A 22,645-nucleotide genomic window follows, 5' to 3' on the forward strand; every position below is an offset into this window, starting at 1 on the left:
GTTCTGGTTGCAAAGCTGGTTGTTGAACCAGGGGATGCTGGGGTTGCATCATTGGCCTTTGCGTGGCAACATCAAATTGGCTTCCTCGAATTCGCCTTTGGCTTTGCCTTTTTCCATCTAGGGAGGATTCGACACCACCAAGGGGGTGTTGAAGACTTAAGCTTTGGAGGCAAAGTTTTGGCTTCTAAAGGACTCATAGCCAATTCTTTAAAACTGTCACGAAGCTGCATCATCTTTTGCTGTAATAATTTTTCTCCGCCAGCAGATGGCAGTGCAGCCTCACTTTTTGGCTGCAGTCGTCTATACGTATGCGGAAGTTCAGTTGACTCAAAGGGACCACGTGACCTCGGTGACATGTACATGTCTCTTTGTTCTAATTGACCAATGAACTCTGTGGGGTGTGTCTTAGGCTGTTGTTTTGAAGACAAGATGGCGTCCTCAGACATTTTGGGAGTGGGGGAGCTCCTCCTACTTCGCTTTATCTCCTCAAAGCACATTCTCGCGTCCCTAGCATATTTTTCGAAACATTCTAATTGATCAAGATAGCTTTGCATTTCTTGCTCATCATTTGGGGAGGATTCATAAAGTCTGCTTTCTGCGTGGGAGGATTTTTTTTCTGCCGGCAGTTGCCATTCATCAATTGTTTGATAATCTGCGAGGGTCTGGGAATGGAGTGGCTCTGGCAGAGTGGGAAGTTTTGGCTTGGCCCCCAAAAATTCATAATCTCCTGGAGATATTTTAGAAGGAGGAACCACTGACCTCGTTTCGTGGATGTCGCGTCCTGTAGCTCCTTCCCCCACATCTGGCTCAGCACCTGAAGGAATTTGTTGTTCCTCTGTGTCTGAGGGAATGGATTCTTTGTCAGAAGAAGCTGATCCGTCTGTGCTTGCCCCATCTTTCTTTTTCTTTTCTTTTTTTTTCTCCGACATTGCTAATTAGGCTTAGTCGGTTATCTTTAGATAGCATGAAGGGAAAATACAGCCATAAATTGTAGCCATCTCAGCTGCCAAGTTGTCAGGGGAAAAAACGCCTGATATCTGAGATCAATGGATCGGGCTGATTCCCTTCCGCATATCTTTTGAGATATTAAGAAAATAAATAAAAGTCTTTGACAAGTATTCTAATTAACAAACAAACTTTAATAAAAGTAAATAAAAGTAAAATAAACTAATTGTTACATTTTGATAATGAAAGCTCTGTCTGCCAGCTCTGCTTGGCAGCCGGACAAAAGAAGAAAGGAATTTTGGTATGTGTAACGCATGCACAATAAATCACTTTCAGATAAGAACTTTTATGACCTGCGCAATAACTCTTTCTTAGCTTAACTCTTGAGTGTCAATTCATTCAGTTCAGGCCTAGCAAACTTTTTAACATCGTGACAAAGGCAAAGGGACTCAGTGGCTTTGGGGCTAAGACGCTGAGCTTGTCGATCAGAAAGGCCGGTAGTTCAGCGGTTTAAATCCCTAGTGCTGCGTAATGGAGTGAGCTCCTTTACTTGTCCCAGCTTCTGCCAACCTAGCAGTTCGAAAGCATGTAAAAATGCAAGTAGAAAATTAGGGACCAGCATTCCGTGTGCCTTCGGTGTTTAGTCATGCTGGCCACATGACCACAGAGACATCTTCGGACAGTGCTGGCTCTTCAGCTTTGAAATGGAGATGAGCACTGCCCCCTAGAGTCGGGAATGACTAGCACATATGTGCGAGGGGAAACTTTCCCTTTACCTAAGTATAAGGCAGAGGTTTAACAGAGAATATTCCACAAAAAACACTAGAACGATTGAAACCAGTCTTCAAGGTTGTATTGATCACTCAGGCGCTGTTGAAGAGCTGCTCCAGCAGCCTATTTGTATTCACTCACTTATCCCAAAGACTGATGGGTCTTTACCTGGGCTCAATTGCTCTGTTAGAAGGCTCATTTTGTAAAACTCTTTTTCTCCAAGCTTTCTTTGTGTTAATAGGATGAGATCAAGTCAATAGAGCATATCTTCCTATGTTGCCAGTTTTACATAGATTTTCAGTCTAGGGTGATCCAACTTCTTTTGATAAACTTTTCAGGGCATTCACAGACATTCTCTTTAGCAGAGATCCCAAGGTCACATTTTAATTGCTAAATGTTGTCTTCTAGGTTCAAGTACTTGTCATATGATTATAACCATGAATGCTGATTTAAATTAGATATCTGACAGTGCTCTTATTATCTCTTCTGCTATATTAATGTATCCAGTGGTCACATTTTACTTTGAATTTGAATGCATGGTATTTTGTTCTTTGGTAGCCCTTAAAAATAATGTTTATATTGTGATGTCTATTTTAGAGTTAGCTCTGGACCTCTGCAGTTTCTTTCCATGACCTTAGTGATGGATCAGTATATTGCCTCTCTAATGAGATACAGACTTTTCTTATCTCTTCTTGGATATTCTTGATACATCTTTGCATACAGCCCAGCCACTTGATTTTGGAAAGTTTTACAAAGTGTCAGGGAAACTCATGAAATTAAGTACCACCTATTTGAAATGTTATATGACAAGCTGTTGCAGAAGCATTACACTTTTTGAATCTTTAATTCTATTGATCATTAAGAGGCATTTGGAACTTATACTACACATCTTCACTTCTCCTTTCTTGGTCTCTGCTCTTCTTTCTTCCTGATTTTATTTATGTATTTATGACATGTATTTCACTTTACATAGCCACCCATCACAAGTACATGATTCTGGGTGGCTTACAACACTCTTTCTCACAAAGACCACATAAAAATATATAGCAATACCACTTAGCAATAACACTTAGACTTATATACTGCTTCCTAGTGCTTTTGCAGTCCTCTTTAAGCAGTTTACAGAGTCAGCATATTGCCCCCAACAATCTGAGTTCTCATTTTACCCATCTCAGAAGAATGAAAGGCTGAGTCAACCTTGAGCCGGTGAGATTTGAACTGCCGAACTGCAGCTAGCAGTCAGCTGAAGTAGCCTGCAGTACTGCACTCCAACCATTGCCCACCTCAGCTCTATAAAAATCGGATTGGGAGACTACAGAAACAATGGAAATTTTCTTCTTCTTCCACCTCTACCCCAATGAGACCAGAAAACACGAAAATGCAGGCTTTATACGACTGCATGTCTCTGTCTTAATTTATTTGTCCTTTCAAAGTTTTCCTGCAGTAATCTTCAAAGGCATCCAGAAAACTGGAACTAATAGACTCCTTTTGGCACTTCAGAAAGAGTTCCAGCCCTTTGATCATTTGGTTGGCTTTTTAAAATTCTGTAATAAGTCCTTTTTGAGGTGGGGTAACCAGCTAGGTTATCATTCCTTCCCCTTATAAGTTTTATTGCTCTTGAGTTGGGATTTTCCATGGTTCATAGTGATGCCAAGATTTTTTTTAACTTTCTACAGAATAACTACCATAAGTACCATAACCTGGGAGTTTTGTCTGGCTTCTGCTAGCATTATTTAGCCAAACCCCTTAAGCTTTCTATTAAGGAGAGCTAATGACCAGCTCCAGCATGTGTATATGTTCAAGGTTAAAGGTAGAAGTAGATAGGATATTGATGCACATGTGGGAGCCCAAACCTTTGTTTTGTTTTTTTGGAGTAGATCTTTGCTACTTTAAATTATGACATGTGTCCTAGTACTTTCATCTACAACACTTTACATGTGTTTCCCCCTTCCAAATCATGGGCAACCATGCTGCTAAATTTGAGCACCTTGAGATAGGATGTGTGAGGACAACACAAAAGAACAGTTGGGAGCCACATGCAGCATTGAGAACAGAGGTTACCACTTTCTGCTTTATTTCCACTGTAACAGTGGAAATTCATCCCTAATAATGCCTAACAGCTGAGCCTTTTCTCTCTCCCTATCTCTAATGTATACTTTGATTGATTGGGAATACAAAACTAGAAACAGTTCTTGGAAAGTATTGAGAGAAAATGTCTTGTCTGCGTCATTTCCCAGCCAGCGTTTCCTGTTTGAAGAGAGTCATTTAGCTGAGCTTGCATCTTATATCTGTATCACTTCCATGGGTTTAATTCTGGAATCAATGATAATGCTGAAGCCAACTGAATCTTCTTACTGTTAGCTATGCCTGACCTTCCCTAATGCCCTCAAAAGTGGATGACTGCAGAGATCTGTTGCCAAATAAACTTCCCAGGAGACGAGAATCTGTCAAAGGTTTCAGGTGAATTTCACCTGAAGTCATTTTGGTTTTAGAGTAGGATGACAAGGATATTAGCATTTCCTGGTTGGCATTTATTAGAAGGTAAGTGTTTGCTTGCAGAAACTGTCTGGGGAAATACAACTTGGCTTCTATTATTCACCAGCTAAAGATAATGGAACTGAAAGGTTCACCAGCAAAAAAAAAAAAAAAAAAAAAGAGCAGGGATGTATCACAGTCCTTGGTGGGATTATAATGCAGACTGGTTTATGTCAATGATCTATCTAAATCATCCGTCTGTGCTACAGTTCCACTGAGAGGCCAAGAACCAGGATACTTAGAATAAATGTAATATATATTAAATTGCTTTATTTTGTAAGAAACTAACTTGATTCTTTTTTTATACATTTGCACATTGAGGAAAAGCTGGTGCCACAGACTTTGCCACTGTTGTTGACTCTGTTATTTGGGTGCATCAATCTACAATATGTCTCTACTGGCACATTCTTTTATTTCTTGCCTCCCACTAAAATGCTGAGATATTTTTAACCTGGACTTTCAGAAGCCGGTCTCCAGAGTCTCTTCTTGCTGCTTGCTCCTTGCTAATCTGGTAGACTATGTTTTCTGTATCAAGAGCGCTGTTAAAGCTACCCACAGTCACAAACAGATGCTTCAGACTCTGTATAACCCTCACAACTGAAATCACTTTAACACTTAGTCTTACTTCATTTCTTTTTTGATGAAAGACAGGTTGGGATTTCTTTGGAAGTTATTACACTACTTGGGACATGAGCTCTGCCTTTGGTACCATATACAGTCCTTGTCAAATTGAACGTGGTTCTAGGCAAAATTATCAAGCCAGATATTTGGTAATATGTAGTTCTTCCTTAGAAAGGCAATAGGAAGACACAAATTTTTTAAAAAATAGAAAAAAATATGGCAGGAAGTGAGACTCTATCTCAATCTATCACTTCCTTCAGCTTCATTTACCTCTTGTTTCCAAGAAATTATGTTGAGGGAAGGTGGCTGAAACCAGTAAGAAGATTGTCTACAAAATACAACATTTTGGTGGTCAAGGGCCACATATGTGAATGGGAGAGGATCTTTTTTTTATTGTGGCTATGTTAGCACTTATATTACACTTTTTCACATGTTGCTGTTCTAAGAATGACAGACAATTATATTGTCAGTTATTAGCAATAAAAGCTCTACTCATTCCCGCTTTCTTAGCAGAGAATAGCCTACTTATGATCCATAATTTCTTATTGTTATTATTTATTATGTTCTATTATTGTGGTTTAATACGTGGAGTTAAACATTCCTTTCAAGTCATCTGGATCCATTCTGGATTGAGAAGGTATAAATTACACAAACAAACACTTAAATAATGACAATGGTGTGTTCTAAACCACTGTCTACCTACTAGTAGTTGCGAATTTTAGGCAATGCAACACTGGTTAGCTACAGATTTCCCTAATCGGATGCCCCTTAGACATGCTGGAGCGACAGTTCCCAGCATTTTCAGCATGGCATGTGGGCTTGGATATCTGGGAGCTGTGATCTTCATGTGCATAAAGAGCACTAACCTTGGGAAGGCTTATGTAGATGAACATATGGAGCTGGGCGGTACTGCCTCAGCCTGCTCAAATTTAGATCTTTCGCTGGTATCATTGGGCAATCCCACTTGCACTTCTGATTATAAATTGCTTGAGACAGAAGGAGAAACAAAGAGCAGATGGGAGATGTTGCTAAAATGCATCTCAGAAGCATCTTCGTTAAGTTTTGGGAAAACCGTATACTGAGCTAACTGAGTATTTGATCTGATGCAATAGAATCTTTCTATTGTAAATTGATTCAGTCTACTTATTGCCGGTTACTTGATATCAATTGCATACTACTCTGTACTAGCAATTAAAAATCTTGCACTTCACGGTAGCTCCTCCTGGATCATAGAAATGAATTTGTTCAGAGAGAAGAAAAGCATAATTTCTATTTGTAAGTGAGTGTAAACAAGAATGCAGAAGTTGGCAAAATCTGCAAAGGAACAAGTCAGAGAGGAAAGGAATATTATATTAAGTAAAATTTAAAATCTATGCCTCTGGCTCTTTCTGTCTCTCTCACTTCAATTCAGTAGAGCTTGCCATGAACAAATATTTCCAGTCATAAAAAGCCAGTGCATATAGAAATTTATTTTATTACAGAGATGGCCTGGCTAAAACTTTCATTCTAGCATGTTAAATTTCCATTCGCAAGTGCTACATATTTTAAATGTCTAGATATATAATACTATCTATATCTCCTGTTTTCTTTCATTAATAAAATCATCAGTGGGTCTAGGTTGAACCTGAGGCAAAATATTGGGAATTTAGCTTTTAAAAAAAAAAAAAAAATTACAGGTCCCTTTATGCCTGAAAGATATGAGCTTTAACTGAAAGATATGAGCTTTAATGAACTTCTGTCTGTCTCTCTCCTCCTCACTTTCAAAACTTTAATTTGCTTCATGAAATCACGATTAGCAAATTCCACAAGTACAATAAGTTTGAAAAGGATAAGCAGGAAGAGGGTTAATGTTATTTTCCCTTAGTACTGCAGTTTAATCCAAGTATTTTCTTCCCTGTCTTTTTCACTAAAGAAAAAGGTATTGAGAAAGATGATCACAGCTAAAATCTACTGTGTCAATCAACTCCATTCTACCTCTGTCCTTCCCAAATGCCACAGCTACAAAGAGTGAAAGACAATCATATGAATGGGTTGTAAAAACATCACGCAATTCACTTTTTTGTTTTCCAACTGGCTTCAAATGAAGTGATATTTACTTTGCTAAATACGGAGACAGGAAAACAAATCAAACCCAAACCCAAAAGGGATAAGCCTTTATTTTGAAATCAATGCAATTCTTTAAGGAAATAGTCCTCATTATCCCAATCAATGACAAAAGATACCATTTTAGGAAAGAAAAAAGTGATTGGGATTAAGATCATCAATCTAAATCCAATAGAAGAAAAGTAACAGATCAGTATTTTATAATTGTATAAATCAAGATGTCTAGGGAGAAGTCTTCAGCATTAATATTTTCTTACTTGATTACTATTTGAATAGTGCTATTTATTAATGGGGATTTAGTGATACTGAAATATCTAAAAGCTGGCTATTAAATTTCAACACCTGCGGCAAAAAATACCTCTTCAGTTCCTTGGTTTTGGAGCATAAGTGCAATACAACAGCCGCTTTAGACATCAGGGTTAGACAACTTTCTCTGGCAAAAGAAATGTAGCTTTGGACCGATAGCATTCAAAAAATGTAATTAATTTTTGTAAACCCTACAGAAATGTATAAACTAATATATTCTCTTGGTTTGCTGTTTGTGTAATTATATATTAAAATATAAAATGTTGAAACAGTGTAAAAACTGTGCAGATTTTAATTATAACTGTTGAAATCATAACATGTTGGGAATTTCCCAACAAATAGAAGATTTTTACTGTCCAAGCTTCAAACAAAAGAGAAGTTGTTTTGAAGAAGTTGATTTCTCAGGCAGAGAGAGAGAGAGTGACTGGTCCAAAGTCACCCAGTTTGCTTTGTACCTAGGTGGAACTAGAAATCCCAGTCTCCCACTTCATGCCTTAACTACAACATCAGACTGGCTCTTGCTAAGACTCGATGCTTACGTATTAGAGTGCACCTTGGATCTCAGCATCTCCCTGCCTTGCCTGGTTTAGATGGCCCTTGAACTCATTTTTAAAAAATGTCAAGTGTAGAATAGCATGGTCTTATTTGATGTTTTGAAAAAAACTAGTTCGATGTTTAGAAAAATTATCTGTTTCTGGATGTGGAAGTCTACCAGGCTGCGATGCTTGGACCTGTGCCTGGTGGTCCCAACTTTGGATCAACATTGATCATGGTGGGGAATATTGCTATTTGGCAACACTTGAAGGCCACAAGTCCCCCAAACCTGTTTTATCCACTGTTAAACTGGCAAGAGGAGTATAGATTTAGTTAGGGAGAGGTTATAACTCCATGGTCAAACACTGAGGTTCTGAATGCTATTTTTGTAGGAGAGAGACTGGCAAAACCAGGAGGAGTCAAGTAAGGAACCAGTGTACAGTCTCTACATAGTCACAAGAAGTTAAAGTCCAACTTCCCTTAATCGCTTTTGAAACTTATCTAGTTTTATACAGATGCAAACTCATTAGTCTGGGAGTAAAAAAATCCCAATACTATAAAACTATCCTAAAGCCATAATTTTAAAAAAATATTAATTGTTTCTGGGTGCAATTCAAGGTGCTGGCTGTCACCTTTAAAGCCCTTCATGGCTTGGGACCAGGTTATCTGAAGGACTATCTCTTGCCAGTCACATCTACTCGACCTATTAGAGCGAAGAGGCAGGGAATGTTGCAGGTCCCATCCCCGAGGGAGATACACCTGGTGGGACCCAGAAGAAGGGCCTACTCTGTGGTTGCTCCCTCTCTCTGGAACATCATTCCCCCGGAGATTAGAACAACCCCCACTCTAATACTCTTCCGGAAGGCGCTGAAGACCTGGTTCTGCCAGCGGGCCTGGGGAACCCAGAGAGGGATGGAGCCCATTAAATGGCTTGTGTGAACGGCTGTACTTAATCTGATTTTTTATTAGTTTTAATGTTTTTAGATCTGGTTTTTAAATTCTGTAAGTTGCCTTGTTCTGTATTCACCATGGGCGAATAGGCAGCAATATAAATTTAATGATAAATAAATAAATACCTACCATATTTTTTAGAGTATAAGACACACCTTTTCCCCCCTAAAAGAGAGTGGAAATGTTGGTGCATCTTATACACCAAATATAACAATTTTTGGCCTCCCAAAGCCCCACCCTCACATCCCATTTTTGCAAAAAATGGGACTTTTTTTTTGCAAAAACACAGGCATTTTTGCCTTCCCCCAGCCCCCAGAAGCACTCTGCAGGCTTCAGAAGGGCTGGGGGGAAGGCAAAAATGCCCCTGCTTTTGCAAAAACCGCTCCATTTTCCGTCCATTTTTTGCAAAAATGGGGGCGTTTTTACCTTCCCCCAGCCCCGCTGAAGCCTGCAGAGTGCTCCTAGGGGCCAGGGAGGACAAAAACTTTTTTTCTTACTTACCTCTTTGAAATCCTGGTGCCTCTTATACACCAGTGCGTCTTATAGTCTGAAAAATACAGTAAACAAACAAATAAACAAATAAAACAATCACAGTCAGCCAATGAATATCATACATCCATTTAATACATCCATTGCTGAAGCTCATGCCCAGCACAAAGGCACAGCCAAATCTTCAGGCCTTTCCTAAAGGAAGTAAATGGCCACCCTAGCAGGGAATACGGAGACTTGCAGATTTCTACTATGGACGAATGGTTGCAGAAGTTGATGGAGTTGAATGAAATGGCAAAAATGGCTATTTTGATTAATGACAAGAATACTTTGGTTTCCACATGGAGACCACTTCTGAACTTTGTGCTTGAAGTGGAAATGAATGAAACTTTGATTTTTACCAATTAGACCAACAGATCCTTATAGAAATGGCAAGTTTATATTATTATGAAAAAACAAAAAGTTGTGATTTGATGTTAATGCCATATTTCACTGCAAGAGAGAGTCGGAAGTCAATGCTTCTTTTACCTTTTCCTAATCCTTCCTCCCTTTCCTTCCCCCCTTCCTCCCCACTGTTTTCCTATTTACTTTAGTATTTTGTATCTTAGGTTATTTTATAACTCAATAAAAATGTTAAACTAGAGACTTCAGTTTTATTATATCTGAAAGAGAAGGCTGTATCAGACAGTACTGCTTATTCTTACTTGGTACAAGGTAGTTTTCTAGTGTTCGAATCCAGGCCTTCTGTTCAGGATGCTGTACTTTCCTGCTCTTTATACTGTATTTTGACTATAGGTGAAAGCGGATAAATGGGATTATGCACAATGCACCATGCAAAATAAAAATGATAACCCAAAATAGTAAATACTGAACATTGTCTGCATTCTCTTTACCTTTGTGAAATACAACAGCTATTAAGTTGTTGCCAGCAAAAGCAGTAACAACACTGAAATTTGCTGACAAATATTTTTTACATTCTTTTTTTAACTGGCAGTCAATAAATTTAAGGCAATTGGCAATCTGTATTTGACAAAGTTGTTAAGGATACAGGAGCCAGAGCTGCTATGATTTGCAAGTCTAATAGTTACTCTGGATATAATGCTCAAATGACTTTTTCCTAAACTTTTGGTTTGTCCCATTAAATTAATTTTCCTCTTGATTCACAAGATGACACTGCAATTCTCAGTGGAATATTTGGGAAGAAATGTAGATTACAAGAAGCATGTATTATTTATAAGGTACCGGGATGCAGATATTTAAACAGAATGAAATAAATGATTATTCAGTCTTCAGAAACAATAAGTCCCCAATCAAGTCTAAGGAAGAAAAAATATATATGAATAAATGAAAACAAAATTACAGGAGTCTTTATACTGTCTTTAGAAGCAAAACTGCACAAGGGTCTGATTTTATTAAGGTATGAGAACTGGGAGTTCAGTCCTTATTTGTTTCCTTATTAGAATTACAATACTTTACATTTTAGTGTTATACCAATAGTGGGAGCACTAAACTAATTGGAACTGATTTTGGAAAAACTAAGCAAACTTGATACTTAGTACTTGAAGGGAGAGCCCCAGGAATTCTTGAGATTGTAGATTAGATTAGGAAACTGGAAAAAAATCTGAAAGTAATTGCAAACCATTTCCATACCATTGCCCCCAAAACAACATGAACATGTTTGTGACATATTCCACTGGGTAGATCAGATCAGAAAATCAACTCCATAGGAAGGCTAAAACTATATTTATTGAGACTAACTACAATAATTATAACAACAGAATCCAGCAACATTCTCCAGTATTTCCCCTCTTTCTTCTACTCTTTTGCCCGAGTTGCTTTCAAGCATTGCCATATTGCTTTGGACTTAAGATTGCTTGCTTAGGCAAATTCTTACATATTTCCCTTAAGATCATCTTCCTTGCTATGTACAGGATCAAACACAGAACTTACTCAAATCTTATAGCCTCACAATTGCTTGACAATACCAGTTTCTTTTGCCACTCCTAACCAGGCCACAATTGCACTGGCTTCCATGTTTGGCCTGCTTATGTTAAGGACTGTCATTCTGTCCCGGGACTACTAATGGAGCAGGCAGGATGTTGTGCATGAACTGCTGAAGATCTCTCATTGTGATAGAAAACCAAGGCAAAGGCAGCGGATAGCCAAACAGGGCATTCTCTCATGCCCTGCCTAGCATCAATTGCTCCATTCATTGTAAAAACACATCCATTATAGCCATTTAAAGCCAAAAGCCTTTTGGTTCTTATCCAAGGATAAAAGCAGCCTGCAGGGACCAGCCTTCCTAGGGATCTTCCATTTGAAAATGAGACGGTAAGTTTCAGCAACTTGCAACGACAGCTGAAAACCCCAACTCTCTCTATGACTGTTTCTTCCCTCATTGTTCTCCGCTTTGAGGTCACTTCATTGGCTCTTCACCTGCATATCTATTGCACCATGACTTCATCCACGTCAGTCTGTCCCTGCAAATGAAAACAATAAAACTACTACTAAGGTCCTGATTACTATCTTTAAAGCGCTCCATGGCTCAGGACCCAGTTACTTGCGGGATCGCATCCTCCCACATACATCCCTGCGGCCAATCCGCTCTCACAGGGAGGGCCTTCTCCAAGTGCCGTCCACTAGGCAATGCCAGCGGGCGGCACCAAGGAGTAGAGCCTTCTCTGTGATGGGCCCAACCCTCTGGGATGACCTCCCCCCCCCGACATTAGAACCACCTCCTTCCGACAAAAATTGAAGACTCACCTGTTCCGACTAGCTGGCCTGGCATGATTATAAATGTTACATCTATGAACTCCTGGTAGTATATTCTCATCTGGTTATTTTAAGGGTAATGTTTTAGTTTTAATTGTTTTTAGGGCTTTTAGCCTCATATTTATTCTTCTGTACAGTACTCTTAATTTTAACCTCCTCCACATACATACATATATTTATAGTTCTATTTATATTTGTATTTTATCTGTGATTTATTGTGGACTGTACACCGCCCCGAGTCCCTTTTTGGGAGAGGGGGCGGTTTAGAAATGTGAATAAATAAATAAATAAATAAATAAATAAATAAATAAATAAATAAATAAATAAATAAATAAATAAATACTTTGCATTTTGAATTAAGACACCATTAAATGGAAGAAAGAGACATTTTTAAAATGGGATGACTCCCAGCTTCTTTTAACTCTTAGCAGGTGAGAGGATGATGGTTTTCAGTACTGTTTTCTGACTGTCCTATGTGACCCAATTGTGATTAAGTCTTGTTTGGGGGGGGGGGGGGGGAGACCAGAGCTTCTCATTTTCATGCTTCTACACCTTTCCTTTCTCTAACTCTGCTCCATTTGCCGTTAAGTGCTTCTACTCTGTTGCTTTCAAGTCATTTAGACTGCTTCCTCACATTCTCAAATTCTCAAAAGAGCTTTCATTGCCACAAAGTATATATATAAATGCATAAAACAGGTCTGCAGCTTTTGTCACAAAAGCTAGCAATTGTTCAGGAGTCTGGTGGGTTAGTTCATTTCTGCACATGTGATTTGTAGCATCTTCTATGGTCATTCAACTAACAATATACCAACCCAATAGCAATGTGGATAGGTTTTATCTTCATTCACAAATGTCGGAGTGATGCTACCAATATGTTACGGATCTCCTCCAGTCAGGGTGATGGAAAGATAGCCGGAGAAACCCCCATACCTAATAAAATAGCAACACTTAAGGTTATTCATGCAAACACATGAAAGATTTGACACTTCAAAGCACAGAGGAGTGGGTATTGCAGAGTTTTGCATTTGCGGTTTTTTTGGGAAGACATTTGAAAACGTCTTTTAAAAAGACATAAAACCTTGATGGAGTAATAAGGCATTTAACGCAACAGCAGCATCTTGCACCTTCGCAGGGAAATTTAGCAGAGACGGCAGCGAACCGCCTGTGGAAAAGCTACCTCCAAGGCACAAAAGATCAAAGGCAGGAGAGCGCAACTCCAGGACTTTTCTTTCTTTCCTTCTTCCCCGGCAAAACAATGACATCATTGTTTGGCGTGCCAGAATAATTGGCGGGGAATAACAGCGGCTTAAAGTTTGGGTACTAAGAAAGCTGCCATATTCGGTCATTTTTAGAGGGAGTTTAAAAGCCTTATTCCATCCTCCGGTGGGCATTTGCATTACTTCACCGACTTCGCAGCACTGCAAGCCCACTTTGCTGCACGTCCTCCTTCTCATTCTGCAGAGGAGAACCACAGACTCCCCGCCGCCATGAACGTCAACCTCGACTGACCGACCGCTTTATGTAACGTTGCATATGAGGGGGGAAACCCCCACCACCACCGTTATTAAGCATCACTGGTTTAAAATATACCAGTAGTCGCCGGGAGGTGGCGCCATCGAGCCGCTCCGAGCTAGCGGTTTATTCCCTCCCTCCAGGCTCGCACTTGGCCCGCCGCCTCCCGAGGTGAAAAGCGGCAGCCGCCTCGCGCTCGCTCCACTCGCCTTTGGCAAAGTGAGCCCATGCTGTCCGCGCTGCGGGTGCGGGGCTACCGTAGACGCAAATGCACGCTCTGGGCAGTTCGGGGCAGCGTCGGTTTCAGCAACAGCTCCCGACGCCGCTGAAACGAGCCGTCGGTGACGGGCTGCAGGGGCGAGGCAAGGCGCCCTGCAGAGGAACAAGTGGAAACGGTAGGAGGCTTTCCTCCCGTGGCGGAGGATGGCTGCGAGGGATGAGCCCAGTTGAGAAAAGGCGTGTGTGAGGGATGCCCCGTTATTCCTGAGCTGCTACTGCTGAAGAGAGGGAAGGTTTTGTGCGAGGTTTTTTTTTCATCTGGTTCTGGAGGTGGGGCGCCGGGGGATGCCTGCACCAACCCAACTACGCACTTCTCTGCATCTGCTCTTGGAACCACCCGCTCCGTTTATCCCGGAGGTTTGGTGAGGGCACTTTCTTGCCCCTCTGCTCCGCTCCACCCGTTCCTCTCAGTAGTGTGGTGCTGTGCTCGCCCTGGGTGCGTCATCCAGACAGTTGTACTTGTACTTTACTCTCTTCTCTCCTCCATTCCGGGCTATTGCACGCCAGATCGTCCCGGCTGCCCTGCCTTCTCCAAGGGAGAAGGGTGCGCCTTGTTATCCGGGGAAGATACAACTACCGCGGCCAATGGAACCTGTTTTGGGACGGGCGCTTCTGCTGCCGGTTCTTCGTGGGGCAACGAAGCCACTGCTCCCATTGTATTTGGCTGGACGCCTGTGAGGTCGCCCCCCCCCTGCCCCTTTCCAGGATCTTCTGCAGGGTGACTCGGATGCCGCCTTTTACAAGTTCCGATGTCACTTTCTATCCTTTGCCCCAGTCCCTTGAGTGTAGGTGTGGCTGCCGCCGTCTCTCCGCTCCTCTGAAGGAAGACCACCTTGCCCGAAGGTGCCTCTGTGAAACTACAGAATTCCAAGTTGACTTTCGGTTGAACTAAGGCTGAAGATCGTAAAACTACTGGAACTCCCCTCCCCTCCCTGCCTTGTCTGCTCCCTAGGAAAAGATATCCAGAGGCCAGGAGAGAAAGTGAGTGAAGGGTTTCATTGACCTCAGAATGCCCCACTTTACCTTGCCCTGCTCTCCTTTCTTCTGAACAAGAGCTGGCAGAAGAAACTTTGGGAGAAGGAAGGGCTGGCTTTTCTCTTTACACAAAAACTCTTATCCCTGGATTCTGAAAGCTGTTTGAATCCCCTGGAGACTCAGTTGCCTACCTGGCACAGAGGAGCAATTGTATTGGTCGAGGAAAGGGGTTATTTAAGGACCCTCAGGGATTGAGGGACAGGTCCTGCTTAAAGAAGAGCCTTCAAGGGGACCCTTGTCTCATTTCACCTGCGGAGGTGCTCAGTGCAAGCTAGGGGATTTTCCCCGAGGGAACTTGGAAGCTTCATCTTTCTTGCTGTGACATCAGGAAGAAACTTTGCCCGCCAAAATGTCCAAAGTGGTGGCTTCCAGTGGAGCTGGAACCTCGGCAGCATCAGAGAGTTGTGGGGCAGGGCTGGCCGAAGACCTCTCTAAGGTGTCTGATGAGGACCTGCTGAAATGGAGCAAAGAAGATCTCATTCGTAGCCTTCGTAAAGCTGAGTCAGAGAAAGTGAGTGCCATGCTGGATCACAGCAACCTCATCCGGGAGGTCAACCGCCGCCTGCAGCTCCACCTGGGCGAGATCCGGGGCCTTAAGGTAAAAGGATGCTTGCAGGAGAGGAAAATGGGAAGTGGGGGTGGGGAAGCAAAGGCAGAATGAGAAGATCTTCTGGTCCTTGCAAATCACTATGCAGCTGTGTAGCCCCTTGCAGAAAATCCAGGAGCATATGGACTGCTATAATAAAAAATGGTAGGGATGGGCAAACTAGGTAGAGATTTTATTGTGAAAGATTGTTGTTTGTACTTTTGTTCTGGTCCTCAAAACAAATCCCTAGATTTACATTTGTTTTTCTCCACCTGACATTCTCCCAGGTCACTGGGACTAAAGCATCCAAAATTCCAGCCAGCATACTAGAAGTAATAGCCATAGGACTAGGTTAGTAAAAATTGCTGAATGCCCTTTGTAACTTCTGAATGTTGGATCTTGGGATTCTAATAAAAAGCAAATGGGCCCCCAAAACTGCCTACTTCTACACAAAGACAGACCACAAGTTGGTGGGTATTATGCAGGAGAACTCCCCTGTTGCTTTAGCCTCACAGGGTGCCTTCTTCCACTCTCTCACCCTTAATTATATGTGAAAATACAACCTTAGATAACCCACCATTGTTGTTATGCCCTTGCCAGAAAATATTTCTTTGTACTCAGACAGGACACACAATAGTAGAAGGTCTCTTGTGTGTTTGCAAGGTACATTTTAGTCCAGTGTTTCTCAATCTCAGCAGCACTTTAAGATGCATAGATTTCAGCTCTCAGAATTTCCCAGCCAGCCTGCTAACATACATTTTAATTATTACATGAGTTGAGTATACATGCAGATATTCATTGCTTGTAAGGAGTAGAGTGGTTCTTACTTGAAAACCTATACCTAGTTTTATTCATGTGGTTTACTGTAATTGTATACTGCCAGATTTGAAAAGATGCTTCCTGCAGATTTACATTTTAAAAACCTGATAAACCTAAAATCAAGTTAAAAGACAAATTTCTTTTATGTGTGTATGTGTACGTGTTACACAGTGAAAGGCGTATCATTGTGATTGTTATGTTCTACACTGAAATGCTTCTGTTGATGCAAAGTACTAGTTTCAATTTGTAGCTTACCCTGTCCAAAAATATTTGGATAGCATAGGACCAGGCCAGAGTGAAATAGTTTGCTGACTTGCTGACAATTGGTTATATTATGCCTCCCAGGATACTGTCTTCCGAAGCAGCCTACAAATAGCAGAAAGATATTCTTGGTTGTTTTAATTAAGGTATTCAAATAATGAAGTGTCCTTCCAACTGGAAAGTTGATGTCAAAGGCTCGCGGGAAGGATAGAAGGCAGCTCTTTAATAATACACTCCCTGACTGCTGCCTTGTCTCCTGATTCTTTTATACAGTGATTGCTCTTAGGTAGTCCTGCATCTGCAAAGACCAGTCCAGTAGGAGCAGACATTTGATCTGATCATAACTACCCCCTCAACAGACCTCAGCAATACATATCTAACTGGATTTTGTTTTACACCATTTTTGCAGTACTGCTTTATAAAGGCTTCTAACACCTTGCAGCCATTGTAAAAGCAATATTAATCCCATCCTCATTATCTTCATTATCTGAGTGTCGGGTTAGATAAACCATGCTATAAAAGACTAACCTAGAAATAACATTAAACAGCTCCATAAAAGTCTGTAATGGAGATAGTACTCTTTAAGTACCTTTAGCCGATCTTGACTGGTTTGAAAAAGTTAAGCAGGATTGGAGATGATTAGTATTTGGAAGGGAGATCACAGGGAAATCTCAAGTCTACAGACTAGGCTGGGAAATTGAAGAAGCAGCAGCAAGAGTTTTCTGAAAGTGATGTGGAAATAAAATCTAAGCTTGACTCAAGGGAGTGTTTTGATTTTAGTCTGCGGTGGGTAAGCACCAAAGCTGGTTTTAAATTATCTTAGGAAAGATAAGCTAGGCATGATCTTGTTAATTCTTAGTTGGGAGAATACCAATACATTCCATGGGGATAGCCTTGACTGGGGAGTCAAAACAACATCCCAGAAGGTTCCTGTAGCAAAAGGATATGTCTGGGAAGTCATCAGGAGTTGAAATTTGTTTCAGGGAGTTTTTTTCCTCTGTGTGTATCTATATCAACGATGGCGAGAGTTTTTTGGCTCGTGTGCCATAAGTGGGGGGAGCGCAGGGGGGTCATGTGCGGGCGTGCCGCACCCATAATGCAATGCGTGACCCCCAGTGCTCATGTGCACACTACAAGCGCGACCCCCCCCCATTTTTACATGCTTTTTTCACCCTCCCTAGGCTCCAGAGGCTTTATAGGAGCCTGGGGAGGGCGAAAACAGCCTGCCCCTCCCCCCCAGACGCCCTCCGGAGGTGTGAGGGAAGCCTACGGACAGTCCCTGAAGCCTTCGGAACGCTCAAAACAATTCTCCGAGCAAACCGGAAGTGACTTCCAGTTTGCTCGGAGGGTTGTTTTAAGTGCTCTGAAGCTTTCGGGGACCTTCCGGAGGCTTCCCTGACGCCTTTGGAGCGCTCAAAACGACCCTCCGAGCAAACCGGAAGTCACTTCGGAAGGCATCCGGGGAGACGGGGAGGCTGTTTTTGCTCTCCCCAGGCTCCTATAAAGCCTCTGGAGCCTGGGGAGGGTGGAAAATGGCTTTAAAAAAGGGTGAATTCAGCTGGCCAGCGAGCGCATGCGTGCTGGCCAGCTGACAGGGCAGCGCCTCGCGTGCCCTGAAAAATGGCTCCGTGTGCCATCTGTGGCACGCGTGCCATAGGTTCGCCATCACTGATCTATATTACTTTTCATGGTTAAAATTAAATTTGTAAACTGCGCAGGGATGAGATCTATCTTCCCTCCTCTTTTGAAAGGGGACTGATTCCTTAAAGTTCAATAGGGCTGTGTTAATTAGTAAGCAAAACTTGTGAAATGGGAGGTATTAAAATATATAAAGTTTTTTTTTCCAAGGCAGCACGGCAATCTTTTCTATAAGAATTGGCCGTGTGGTAAGTGGCTTGACTTTGCCTCCTCCAGGGAAGGAGATGCCCCTCCCTAAGCACTTGGAGCATTCTGAGTATAGTCAGTTGAAGAGGTCCTTTAATGCAGTAAGTGACCTACACTTGAAAATAAACTTCCTAGGAAATGTGAAGCTACCTATCTAATGGGTAGCAATTTCACAGGACTCAAATAGAGAAATGCCTTCCTATCTTCTAGAAAAATGCGATCAGTTGAACACAGGAAGTGATGGCTCATTAAGTGGCTTGTCAATCTTGTGTGATAAACCAGGTAAGAATCACAGCCAGATGATCTACGACAGGGGTGTCAAATTTGATTCCACTGAGGGCCGCATCAGGGTTATGCTTGACCTTGGGGGCTGTGGTGGGTGTGGCCAGGGTGGGCATGGCCAACATGACGATGGGGGTGCCTGTAGTGGTCTGAGCGCTCTGCCAGCAAAAACGGGCAAAAACGGGCTCCCGAGCTCTGTTTCTGGCTGCAATGGCTTCTTGCAACAGCTCAGGAGGGCCACGTGTCGTTCTCCTGAGCTCCATTTTTGCTGGCAGAAGCACCGCAGGGCGGTCCCTTGCTGTTTCCAGGATGGTCCTTTGGGCCAGATCTAAGCATCCCGTGGACCCCAAGCCTTCAGTTTGACACCCCTGATTGATTGTGATTCTTATAGAATTAGTTACATTAGTTACATTAGATGATCTAATTCTAATGTAACTTGTAACATTGACAGAATCCTGCAAACCTGTAAGTACAATTATTTACCCATCTTCTTTATAGCCCAAGAAATCAAGGAGACTCTCTTCTGATCCTCTGGTGCTACTCACTCTTCAGTTACAGGCTATGCTGTCTCTTATCTGACACTTCCCTGGCAGCACATTTTTGCCCAGTCTCCCAAGGTCATTCCACATACTATTATATCATTTCCCCCTTCAGATCATCCTCTCCCCCTGATTCTGCAGGGACACAGATTGTGGGCTGTGAAAACAAAATGTAGCTGTGTGGCTCCTCTGATCTGCTGATAACTCTCCAAGACCACAAGAGATATCCCCTAAATCAGGCGCACCCCTCCATTGGGAATTTGTTGGCCTTTCCCTCTCATGTCTGTATATATACAGTATCTCCTGCCTCATATCCCATTGCACCCCCCACCCTATACAAGAATCCCTTCTGTTCATTTTGGGCACTGCCAAACTCTGCAAGTCTGGTAGTTGGCATGCATGGATTTATTAGGGTATTGGTTGTGAAAGCAGTGTGCCAGTTACAGCTCATGCTCATCTCTTGCTGCCTCCATGACATTTCTGATTCTAGCTTTTTCAGTGCATCAAATATTCAACCCATTTTCATCTGTCTACAGTGTAGCACTGTTCTTACTTTTCCTCCCTGTATAGCAGAGTCCAGGAAGATGCCTCTATCACAAGCAAAGATTGATGGAATATAGCAGTGATGGCGAACCTTTTTGTAAAAGCGTGCCAAAAGTGCGCGCACAGGCATAATAGCGCCCCCATGTGTCCCATACATCCAATGCGCCCCACCCACCTGCACAAGCATGCATGACTCCCCACACATGTACACATGATTCCCGTGCATGTGCGCATGACTCCCGGATGTTCAGAAATGAACTTCCGATTGGCCCGTTGGGCCCGTTTTTCACCCTCCCCAGGCTCCGGAGGTTTTCCTGAAGCCTGGGGAGGATGGAAACGGCCTCCCCCAGCCCTCTGGAGGCCCTCCAGAAGCCAGAAACGGATTTTTTTCTGAACTTCCAGTTGGTCCGCTAGGCCTGTTTTTCGCCCTTCCCAGACTCCAGAGGCTTTCCTGAAGCCTGGGGAGGGTGAAAATAGCCTCACCTGGCCCTCCGGAAGGCCAAAAATCAGCTGGCTGGTGCGCATGCACGCTGAAGTTGATGGCTCTCATGCCGGCAGATATGGCTCCACGTGCCACCTGTGGCATGTGTGTCATAGGTTCGCCATCATGGGAATATAGGATGAAGTCTTCATTGATGCTGGCAGTTACAACTGAAATGCTACTCGGTTTACTTGCTTAATCACTGGGACAAGGCCAATAAATTGTTTGTCTAGTTTCTTGGAAGATCCCTAAATTCTTTTGGTCTGAATGGACTTTGGTTAGTGTGGGCTGCTCCTTCCAGTAAGTCTCTCCATTATTGAACAATAATATTTTTTATTGCCAGAAACGTCTTATGGAAAATATTATAGTTTATGCTGGGAGGAGAATTCTGGAATAAAATGCACACTAAAATAAATCTCTCTCCACAGTATGGTTCTTTCTCCATCTGGATCAGAATTGCTCCTATGGCCACATATGAAGCATCTGTCTTCAACACAAAGGGTCAGGGTGACTGAAGACCGAGAATCATTTTTTAAAAATTCTTGAAATGCTGCCTGCTCTTGGGTTGACCAGAAGAATTGCTGATCTTTTAAGAGCTGGGACAGTGGTTTTACATGGTCAGCAAAATTTGGGATGAATTTCCTGTAGACGTTCAGTCAAGTCCAGAAAGCATTGTACATCTTTCATATTAGTGTGTGTGTGTATATGCATCATGATAACATAGACTAACTTTGCTAGATGTTCTGTATGTTTTCTGTGGAAATTCTGTTGTCTAGATAGTTTAATTGAAGCAGATCAAATGCACACTTCTCTAGTTTGACAAAAACTGATGTCATTTTCCCCCCAGTATGGTTCTGATACATGTGACATGCTAGAAGGGCTCTTAGGAATAAACTAATATGTCAGCTAAGTACATCATCACATACTTATCTAAAATGTTTGCAAATACGTTGTTTATGAGTCTAGAAAAACAGCTCCACAATAATCCGAAAGGCATCTCTGTGTATTTGATTTTATCATAACTTGTATGAATTAAATACCCATGACCTCCTTTTATTTTGATTATGTTATAAGCACTTCTCAAGTCTGCTTTTGTAAAGATGTGTGCATTTTGTAGCTGGTATACAATAGATCTGCGATAAGTAGGAGTGGGTAATGTCTAATTGTCATGCTGTTGGGGTCTTTGTTGTAAGACAACTGCCTCTTCTTCCCCAAACATATACATAAAGTAAATCCTTCCTTGTTCTATAATTTCGTATAAGTTATGATGGACCCTCCAGGAGTTGCTTAATGACCTGGTTTCAAAATTCCACCCTCCTCTCAAGTTCTGTATCCACATTTTGGTACTTAGCAACCAATACATTATTTATGGCTATTTGCAGTATTCCACAGTTTGTGTGACCAAAATCTGCCAAAACAGGCACTTAATTTTTCTTTTCCATATAAATTTGTCACATAGCAAGCAATGGGTTTATTTGATGACTGCACCATTTGCTTAATGAACTTCACACAAAAAAATTGTAAAATCTGGTCCATCACCCTCATGATTTATGGCTGTAATAGATAGGCTTCATTACAATCTACCTGTATTTGAGGTGTTGGTGGTAGGGTAAACTTGCACTGCTTGTAAAGTGACGCTGTTGTTGTTTAGAGGAAGGGAATGAGAACCTTTATTTGTTTGTTTGTTTGTTTGTTTGTTTGTTTGTCAAACATGTACAAGATAGCAGGTATAAATATGAACCTGGTTATGAACAAAGGAAATACAAATAAATGGGGACGGTAGGACAGGGATGGTAGGCACGCTTGTGAGCTTATGCATGCCCCTTAGGAATAGGGTGAGGTCCACGGTAGACAGTTTAAACTTGAAGCTGTGAGGATTTGAGGATGTAACAACTGATGCATTGACCACTCTGTTGAACATCTCTTTTCCCCAACTTAACAACTGGATCATGCAGCTGAACTACTCAATTCCTAAGACAATGGGCATTTTAAAGGAGGCAGTTAGAAAAAATATTAGGCACTCTGTGTGAACTTTGATTGCCAACTGCAAAAGAGCTGGGTACTGCAAAATCAGTCCTGCTGTTCCTGACTGTCTGCCAATCATCTCAACTATCATTGGGCTTTCTAGAGCTTGAGTAGTTTCAGTTGTTAGTTTCTATCAGGGTGGATTTGATGTTAATCGTCGATTTAAATCACGATTTAAATCACTAGTAAAAAGGCTTGATTTAAATCAACTCAATTTAAATCATAATTTTTAAAGAGCAACTGTCATCTCTGTCCCGCAGCGGCTCCTACTCTGACCAGCTGTTGACTCACCAACAGTCCCAATATTGCAGAATATACAGCCTCATCCTATATAATTAAGCTCCATTTCATGCTGAATAAATTAAATTATTA

General features: G+C 41.8%; 1 protein-coding gene across 4 annotated transcripts in view; it reads left to right on the forward strand.

The window, feature by feature from the left end:
• The first annotated feature begins 13,712 nt into the window (after positions 1-13,712).
• CCDC85A (coiled-coil domain containing 85A) overlaps positions 13,713-22,645 on the forward strand; it is a 161,823-nt gene continuing 152,890 nt past the window's right edge. For all 4 annotated transcript variants that reach the window (XR_014174636.1, XM_081944289.1, XM_081944288.1 and 1 more), the window contains exon 1: positions 13,713-15,451. Coding sequence is in view for 3 of the 4 variants with exons in the window: in XM_081944289.1 (XP_081800415.1) it covers positions 15,203-15,451 (249 nt within the window). In the remaining variant the exon portion in view is untranslated. The remainder of the gene's footprint in view (positions 15,452-22,645) is intronic.

The sequence above is a fragment of the Natrix helvetica genome (assembly GCF_964273705.1).
Source record: "Natrix helvetica genome assembly, chromosome: 2".
Classification (NCBI taxonomy): Eukaryota; Metazoa; Chordata; class Lepidosauria; order Squamata; family Natricidae; genus Natrix; species Natrix helvetica.